At 42.6% G+C, this 10,040-nt stretch overlaps 1 protein-coding gene across 3 annotated transcripts; it reads left to right on the top strand.

Moving 5' to 3' along the window:
- GLTPD2 (glycolipid transfer protein domain containing 2) lies at positions 1–9,811 on the top strand. Of its 3 annotated transcripts, none has more exons than XM_069767466.1 (4): positions 1–162; positions 3,500–3,582; positions 7,400–7,587; positions 8,129–9,801. In XM_069767466.1, the coding sequence occupies exons 1-4, from the start codon at positions 57–59 to the stop codon at positions 8,652–8,654; spliced, it is 903 nt and encodes a 300-aa protein (XP_069623567.1). In that variant the 5' UTR covers positions 1–56; the 3' UTR covers positions 8,655–9,801. The 3 variants fall into 3 exon arrangements, with proteins under 3 accessions (XP_069623567.1, XP_069623566.1, XP_069623568.1); XM_069767465.1 differs by having other exon boundaries at positions 2–162; positions 3,497–3,582; positions 8,129–9,811; XM_069767467.1 differs by having other exon boundaries at positions 13–50; positions 8,129–9,800.
- Positions 9,812–10,040: the final 229 nt, after the last annotated feature.

The raw sequence follows: 10,040 nt of genomic DNA, 5'->3' as shown, positions 1-10,040 counted from the left end.
GAATCCGGATACTCCAACCATTGCAGCATGGATAGTCCACCGCGCTGGAGGTAACCATGGCGTGTGCAGCCCTCTTGGACATGAGCTGCCCTAAAGTCCTCCGACTGCTTATCCCACTGACTGTGATATTCCTGTTTCTATACCTGAGCTCCGTAAAGCTTCGTAAGTAGCCAACAGGCACATAAATACTTGTGGGTGGACATGGCCTCTGCTAGGCAGCAGATCCATTATGTATGAAATGTCTCACTATCCAGTTAGAGACTAAGATGGCACCATGCCCCCATATTAACCTGAAGGGATACTTTGAGTAATGCAAGGTTTCTTCGGTTCTTGGTTGAACCGAGCCTCTATCAGCAGCCTAAGTCTCTTCAACCAAACTTTTCATTGTGGGTAATTTTTCAAAGATTCTCATGAGAGCTTACCGAAACTGGGGAGAGACATCCAGACACGTGGCAGGTTGGTTAGTCAGTTCTCCATAACCCTCTTCCAGGGATGATTACTTGGCATTGTCCATGTCAAGCTCATGATAGTGGATGATTGCTCAATCAAGACCATCATCTGTGAAGCTCAGATCTTGGCTGAACTTCCTTCCAGAGATGGTTTGCAGCTTGGTTGCAACATTTCCAAGGTAAATAATGGAAGCTTTTGGATACTTAGGGTTGGAAACCTACAGAATTTGGCCCAAGCTGCTGAGCCAAGGGTAAACCAAGCATACTGGTTTTATTAAAGTATACATTTATTAAAGCTATAAAGAAAGACTACAGATAGCATAAATAATTCTAAGACATAACATTATTATTAACATATCAAAAGCATATAAAAATGTACATGGAGACGATCTTATAAATATAAAGAAGAAATTAGTGATTCTGTTACATTAATCCATTTATTCATACTATATCTAAAAAATGCCTCCAAAGTACAACAATTGGTGTAGTGTTACAGAACAAATTTAAAAAGATGATAGTAAATCAGATGTTATTCCCAGCGCTGGCGCACGTGGATTTGTGGACCCACTGTGCCACAGGGTCAGCCTGTCCAGGAAGGGGTGTAGCTAAGGGGCTACCAGGTGTTCACTGGAGCTCCTGATGATGGAGACAGACTGGGCCGTAGATAGTCGCCAGGTGCCACTCCTAGGCAGATTCCACAATGCAGGTTTGCTGACACTCATTAGGGCTATGTTCATACACATCGGTCAAGGATACTGGATAAGGGACTAGCTGCACACAGACCAGGGGACAATGTTCAGGCACTGGGAGCAGGGAACTACGGGAAGAGGACACAGGACGCATTGGGACCAGGGGACTTCAGATTCAGGACTGTTTGCACCAGGAACAGGGATAACATACAGACACTGGCCACATTAGGACCAGAACACAACGCTCAGGCTCTGTCCACACTGGGACCAGGGGATTTTGGGAACAGGACTGGTGGTACCAGGACCAGGGGACAATGTTCCCTATATAAATAAAGATTATTATTATTATATAGAATCATTACACAGAGTGATTTATTTCACATGCTTATTTCTGTTAATATTGATGATTATGGCTTACAGCCAATGAAAACTCAAAAGTCATTATCTCAGTAAATTAGAATACTTTATAACACCAGCTTGAAAAATGATTTTAAAATCTGAAATGTCGTCCTACTGAAACGTATGTTCAGTAAATGAACTCAATACTTGGTCAGGGCTCCTTTTGCATCAATTACTACATCAATGCGGCGTGGCATGGAGGTGATCAGCCTGTGGCGCTGCTGAGGGGTTATGGAAGCCCAGGTTGCTTTGATAGCAGCCTTCAGCTCGTCTGCATTGTTGGGTCTGGGGTCTCTCATCTTCCTCTTGACAATACTCCATAGATTCTCTAGTTTGCTTCCAATCAAGCCCAGTGATACTGTTGTTTGTAAACCAAGTATTGGTACTTTTGGCAGTGTGGACAGGTGCCAAGTCCTGCTGGAGAATGAAATTTCCATCTCCAGAATGCTTGTCGGCAGAGGGAAGCATGAAGTGCTCTAAAATGTCCTGGTAGATGGCTGTACTGACTTTGGTCTTGATAAAACACAGCGGACCTACACCAGCAGATGACATGGCTCCCCAAACCATTACTGATTGTGGAGACTTCACACTAGACCTCCAGCAGCTTGGATTGTGGTCCTCTCCACTCTTCCTCCAGACTCTGGGACCTTGATTTCCAAATGAAATGCAAAATGTACTTTCATCTGAAAACAACACCTTGGACCACTGACAACAGTCCAGTTTTTTTTCTCCTTGGCCCGGGTAAGACGCTTCTGGCGTTGTCTATTGGTCATGAGTGGCTGACACAAGGAATGTGACACTTGTAGCCCATGTCCTGGACACGTCTGTGTGTGGTGATGCAATGACTCCAGCAGCAGTCCACTCCTTGTGAATCTCCCCCACATTTCTGAATGGCCTTTTCTTAACAATCCTTTCAAGGCTGCGGTTATCCCGGTTGCTTGTGCACCTTCTTCTACCACACTTTTTCCTTCCACTCCACTTCCCATTAATATGCTTGGATACAGCAATCTGTGAACAGCCGGCTTCTTTACCAATGACTTTTTGTGGCTTCCCCCCTTGTGGAGTGTGTCAATGACTGCCTTCTGGACATCTACCAGGTCAGCAGTCTTGCCCATGATTGTGGAGCTACTGAAACAGACTATGGGACCTTTTTAAATGCAAGGTTTTTTTTTGTTAATTATTGTAATTTACTGAGATAATAACTTTTGGGACTTCACTTTTTGTATTGAAGAACTGAAATAAATTAACGTCTTGATGATATCCTAATTTTGTGAGAAGCTCCTGTATGTAGGGAAAAGTTCATAGTACATAAAAAAAAATCCTAAAATGTTATTTGACTTGATAATGAAAAATATATAACAACATATGGAGATGTGCAATAATAAGTGTGCAAAAATGGCTCCATGAGTGCAAAATGAGTGCTACATATAATATGCTGCATACTATGGCATAGATGACTATGTCTCCCTCATAAGTATGTAAGGAACGAGAACTTGGTAACGCGTCCACATAAGAGACCACACAGGGACAAAAGATAAGAAACAGCAAACATAATAAGACTGGATGAAATAAACCACATCACCTGAGATGTTTGCGCCCAACACAGGTTTCGCCATAGCTTCATCAGGGGGAAGATACTACCCTAAACTTAGGGTTGGAAATAGCAAGACAGGTATCAAGAAAAAAAAAGTGCCTATTTGAGTCAGTAGTCTTCACTTTGATCCATTTTGCTGCTTATTTTTGTAGACATGCCTTGTCTCTAGGCTTGAATTGATAGTTGGAAAACTTTGAGTCCATATAAGTTTCTACACAGGGGCCACTCATGATGTCTATGTCTGCACCGGGTAATTTTTAGACATGCAGTGAATAAGTGTCCATACAGTATAGTGATTATTTGTTTAGCAAATTTATACAATGTTGTAAATGGAGATTTCTTAAATCTTGTACCCATGATTATAGCAGATCCAGCCCTCCATGAGTGCATGAAAGATGGAAAACCCTGTGGGCAGTCCGCGAATGACGTCATCCAGAAACAGGACGTGAAAGTAAGTGTATAACGCACATGAACGTACCGCCCAACTGCAAAGTCCCGGAATAACCTGGGCACTAGGAATATTCAAAAACTGAACCGAAACCCATCAATTCCATACCTGTCCACTGGGGACATAGCTCTACAGCTACCAGAAGTTGTATTGTTTGTATTCGTCCTTATACGGACTTATGGCTTTTTTTATGGTCTATGGCGATTTTAATATGAGTAGGCAGACATGGTTAACAGAAGAAGATAATGATTTCAAGCACCAACCCCTGGTTCTGCTTTTATAATTCAATGTGTATTACAATGATATCAGCTGCCTTGTCCTTGTTAACGCTTTCTCCTGCGCTAATGAGAAGACAACTGAAATTATGTGAGCAGGTCATTTTGTGGCAGGAATGAAATTTAGTGGTAATGAATGGGGTTATGCCCTTAAATCAGAGATATGTCACACAAAATAGTTAAAAAAATAACACTTCCCACATGCCTACTTTACATCAGCATAATTTATTAAAAATATTTTTTTTCTTAGGAACTTTGGAAGGGTTAAAAGTTGACCACCAAATTCTAATTTTTCCAACAAAATTTACAAACCCTTATTTTTTTTTTAGGACTACTTCACATTTAAAGTGACTTTGAGGGGTCTATATGACAGAACATACCCAAAAGCGACACCATTCTAAAAACTGCACCCCTCAAGGTGCTCAAAACCACATTCAAGAAGATTATTAACTCTTTAGGTGCTTTACAGGAATTAATGGAATGTGAAACGAAAAAAATTGACATTTAACTTTTTTATTTTTACCACAAAAATGTTCTTTTAGTACCAATCTTTCATTTTCACAAGGGTAAAAAAGAAAATGGAGGGTGAGAAGCCATTTTGCTTTTCCAGAGCCTTTGTACTACCCGTAAAGTGGAAGACTCCTATATTTCTGTGAACAGATGACAGACCGGAGTGGGGACTTGTTTTCTTCTGTGGATTAAGTAGAAGATTTTATTGGGAAGATTTTACATAACATTTGAAATTACATTTATTCTGTGCTCTACGCTGAGCATTTACTTTGGGGTTTCCAACTAAATCTTCAAGTGATGAGATTCAGATGAAACCCTAGAGAGAGATTCATTCACTGTAATGAGGCAGCAGAGTATCTCTGGACTCCGTCTGGCCTCTGTTCAATGGTGTCCTTGTTTTCAGAAGTGCGCAAAACTGTGGTGGACCACGCTTTTATGCACACCTAAGAAGACGGACACCGCCAGATTACAGGTCATCCAGCCTCCACATGCCTCATTTTAAGGAATCTTCCACCGGGGGTTCTGTCTGAATCACGTATTTCAGACATTTACATGGAAACCCGGGTGTAAGCGCTCAGCGCAGTGCGCAGGATAAATGTGAGCCGAGCCTTACTGCGATCTTTGGGAGGTAGAATGACATTTTTGATCACTTTGTATTCCCATTTTTTGGAGGCAGAATGAACAAACACCAGCAATTCAGTAATTTTTTTATGCCATTCCGCTAGTGGTAAAATTGATAAGGCAGCTTTATTCTTCGTGTCAGTACCATTGTTTTCAGCGGTACCATTTGTATTTACCGTATATACTCGTGTATAAGTCGACCTGAGTATAAGCCGAGGCACCTAATTTTGCCACGAAATACTGGGAAAACTTATTGACTCAAGTATAAGCCGGGTATGCATTGTCCCCTCATCCCTATCCTGGTATGCATGGCTCCCCATCCCTGTATTCATGGCTCCCCATCCCTATCCTTGTATGCATGGCTCCCCGTCCCTGTCCTTGTATGCATGGCTGACCGTCCTTGTATGCATGGCTCCTTATCCCCATCCTTGTATGCATGGCTCCGATAAGAAAAAAAACAAAACAAACATCCTACTTACCTTCCCTGTGCGCCCTCGCAGCATCTCGTTTCGGTGCCAGATATTTCAGTTTTTCTTTTTTAATACATTTGCAAAAATTTCTACATTTATGTGTTTTTTTTTCAGTCAAGATGAAAAATGAACTTTTTTGAATTTACCAAATGACTGCAATGAAACAAAGTGAAAAATTTAAAGGGGTCTGAATACTTTCCGTACTCATTGTATGCATCAGTTCATGTAAAGAACATGCAGACAACTGTGAACATTTCATTTTCTTTTTATTGTGAAGCCAACAACAAATAGGACAAAATAACTGAAAACTTCAGCGTGCCTAACTATTCACTTTGTAGAGCCTCCTTTGGTGGCAATTACAGCTGCAGGTCACTTTGGATAATTCTCTATTAATTAATCACATCTTGTCGCTGACATTTTTGCCTGTTCCTCAGCGTAAAACGGCTCCATCGTCTTCCAGTTAGATGTTTTCTCTCGTGTACAGCAAACTTCAAGTCTGACAACAGATTCTCAATAGATCAAGGACTGGGCTTTGACTAGACCAGTCCAAAACAGTTACACGTATGGGTGATTGTTTTGTTTGAAGGTGAACCTCCGTCCCAGTCTCAAATCACTGACATACTGAACTAAGTTTTGCTCAAGAATATCTCTATTCTGCACCATCCATCTTCCCCTTGGCTAGGGCCATTTTCTCTGTCCCTGCTGCCAAAAAACACCCCCACAGCATGATGCTGCCACCACCATGTTTCACTGTGGGGATGGTGTTCTTGGGGGTGATGAGTGGTGTTGGTTTGGCGCCAGACATAGCGTTTACCTTGGTGGCCAAAAAGTTCAATTTTGATCTCATTTGCCCACAGCACGTTGCTCATTTCATTTGGGGATTCTTCCACGTCTTTTGGCAAACTCAAAACGAGCCTTACAATTTTTGTCTGTAAGTAAAAACTTTTTTCTGTCCACTGTAAGGCTTATTGTGGTCGTATGGACAAATACTCCAGTCTCTGCTTGTGAACTCTGCAGTTCCTTCAGGGTTACCTCTGGTCTCTGTGCAGCTTCTCTGATTAATGCCCTCTTTGCTGAGTTTTGGTGGGCGGCCCTTTCTTGGCAGGTTTGTTGTGATACCATGTTCTTTCCATTTGATGATAATGGATTTGATGGTGCTCCGGGAGATCATCAGACATTGGGATATTTTTTATAACCCATCCCCGACTTGTACTTCTCAACAACTTTGTTCCTGACTTGTTTGGAGATCTCCTTGGTCTGTGTTGTTTGGAGATCTCCTTGGTCTTCGTGGTGGTTTTTGGAAATCTTGGTCTTCATGGTGTTGTTTGAAGATCTCCTTGATCTTCATGGTTGTGTTTGGAGATCTGCTTGGTCTTCATGGTGGTGTTTGGAGATCTCCTTGGTCTTCATGGTGGTGTTTGGAGATCTCCTTGGTCTTCATGGTGGTGTTTGGAGATCTCCTTGGTCTTCATGGTGGTGTTTGGAGATCTCCTTGGTGTTCATGGTGTTGGAATAGTGGTGCCTCTTGCTTAGCGGTATTGTAGTCCAGTAGCCTTTCAGAAATTTGACATCGATTTCACAAAGGGTGATGTCCTGTCACTAAGCATGTCACTTATGAAGATAATTGCTTATGCCAGAAATTTTTAGGGGCTTCTTAGCAAAAGGTGTGAATACATATGCACATGCCAATTTTTAGTTATTTGATCTCATAAATGTAATTTATGCCTATATTTTTCTCACTTCACTTCTCCTGGTTCATTACACACAAATTGGATTGCAAAAATATTTACACACAGGTTGTAATATAACAAAATAAGTAAAAAGCCAAGGGGCTGAATACTTTTGCAAGCCACTGTATAATTACAGATGTTCTGCTGATATATGGTATACATCCTCTTGTATATAGTGAAACGGACAATTCCTTCATTGTGTGGTCTCTCCCAGCAGGTAGAGGGCGCCGGCGCCCTGAAGGATGATGCCTCCTACCTGCAGGTAGTTGAGCGTTCATTGAAAAATTGCAAAGGGAAGAATTTCCAAATAGGAAAAATGCTGCAATCATTTCACTCCTGTGCAATCATCGAGAACGAGATTCTACTGGAGCATTACTTAGAAGCTTGGAGGGAGCTGATAAAGTAAGTTTACCCTCTGGCCTTTGGAAATATAGGCGTTACGAATGTAGCCCTCCACACAGAAGAAGCTATGAATGTAAGTGCAAACAGATCCAAATTTCATGAAACAAAGCACATTTTTGTGTTTGTCACTGTGGCAAGGTTTGAGGTGTATGTAAAACTTCTCCAAAAGTGGTCTGTGTCTCCTCAAGACAGAAGGAGCTGAGTCTCCGCCCCTTGCAGGGTGATCAAGACAGAAGCTTCCCCTGCAGGGTATAACAGATAGGAGGAGCTGAGTCTCCTCCCCCTGCAGGGTAATAGATAGGAGGAGCTATGAGTCTCCACCCCCTGCAGGGTGATACCTTTAGAAGGTGCTATGAGTCTCCTCCTCCTGCAGGGTGATACAGATAGGAGGAGCTATGAGTCTCCTCCCCCTGCAAGGTGATACAGATAGGAGGAGCTAGGAGTCTCCTCTCCCTGCAGGGTGATACATATGGGAGGAGCTCTGAGTCTTTTGCACCTCCTGTATGAGGTATAATCTGCCACTTCTCATTCTGTCCTGCAGGTTCATGGACTCCATGGGGACCGTCTTCAGCTTTATATCTCATGAAACCTTCACGAAAATCAACATCCTCCAAAACTACCTAAATGGAGAGAACGGGAAAAGCTACAGGACCATCAGGTCCATGATAAAATATGAGCTGGAGAACGGTGTGGTTAACTTCAAAGAACTTCCCCCCAACAGGGTTCCTTCTGGTTGTCGGACGCTGTTACGTTTGCACCGAGCCCTAAAGTGGTTGGAGGTTTTCCTTTACAATGTCGGCACCAATCCTGGTCAAGACAAAACCTCTGAAATGTGTGCCGAGGCCTACCACAAAACACTGGCCCACCATCACAGCTGGTTCATCAGGCAGGTGGCTGAGGTGGCCTTCCTGGCTCTTCCTCCTATAGAAGAAATGTACAAGGTGGTTTGTGTGCGGGACTATACGGAAGCGAGAGTAGTCCTCCTGACCACCGTAGATGCTATTGTGAAGGTCTACAACCTTACTCAAGAACTGTACACAGAAAACCACATGTTGGATCTACCTTGAGAGGTCAATAGACAGACTCTTTGAGGGAAAGATGAATATCTGGAGGATGGTAGACATGTTCACAACTTTGATTTGACTTTTTAGTATGTAGACTTGAGGGGCTCCAATATAGCTGACAAACCTATCCAACATGTAGATTAAGCTGGTTGATGGTTTCTTCTTTGGACACATATTGCAAAGTTCCCTAGATTTTCAGGTTGAAAATATAGTGTATTGAGGTCAAAATATAACCTAACATAATGATGTAGATAAAGGAAAAAACCCAAAAGGCAGAAGCTGATTGCTCCATACTAGGAGAAAAGGTTCTTTTCGAATATTCATCAGATGGGTTCCCTGGATTAACATCCTGATTATGGTTATGAATGGTGAGGTGGGTTTCCATACAAGAGGTGTAAGCTCACTCAGTCTCCATGCTATTGATTGGGGGCTGGGGTTACTGCTTTTGCCTCACTGTAGATGATGGTGACATTGGAGGACCGGACACTCCTGTTCATGGGATCTGTGGTTCTTCACCCTCATTCTATCCACCAAATGCGGTAAAACTCGATGGACGTGATGGCTTCAATAGGGCAGGAGACTCTATAGTAAATAGACCAGATTTGCCATCTTGTGTAGCTGGTGGTCCCACCATCCACACCCCATAACCCACTCTGTGAACATGTAGGCGGAGGCAATAGTCTCAGGATGAAGCTTGATGGTGTCATGCACAAGGAACCTTCCATGAGCCCGCGTTTCTGGGAGGTATTGCAAAGATTCACCATCTCTTCTGGGAATCCGAGAGGTCTTCCCTTACTCTAGTAGCCTTCTTGACATTATGGAAGAGTCGCTCTACTCTCCGAGATACTGGTCCCTTGAGACTATAGAGCCTAAATTCCACTATATTCTATAAGATATGGGTTTGATCGCACACTGGCGTGGCATGAACGATGATGGGGGTCCCATATGATGTTGTTATGGGGTCACTATGTATCTGCCCATGGGTCCACAGAATAATAATAAAAGTGCTGTGATGAGACTGGTTTCCATTTCATGGGGCCACTTTATAATAATCCTGATGCCATTATAAGAGGGGCGGACGATATCAGTCATGTATACGACATAATGTATTGAATAGGCCAACAAATGGCTGATAACAGGGAGCAATAAACTATTATCACTAGTCCTACTGTCAATCTGCCTCCAGTCTGACAAATAGCTGATAACAGAGAGCAATAGCTCAAATTTACCAGTCCTATCAGATTTTCTGAAGCTTGAAATATTTGATAACAGACAAGATGTCAATGTCTCCGCTTCCTGACAGTGAATGGAGACGTTCTAGAGGCTGAACCCAAGTGTGAAGGGTGACCTAACCGTCCAGCACAGCAGAGGGTTTGTTCCAATGTATGA

Source organism: Ranitomeya imitator, chromosome 4 (genome assembly GCF_032444005.1).
Source record: "Ranitomeya imitator isolate aRanImi1 chromosome 4, aRanImi1.pri, whole genome shotgun sequence".
Lineage (NCBI taxonomy): Eukaryota > Metazoa > Chordata > Amphibia > Anura > Dendrobatidae > Ranitomeya > Ranitomeya imitator.
The sequence above is the reverse complement of the archived record's forward strand: the minus strand, read 5'-3'. Positions and strand labels throughout refer to the sequence as shown.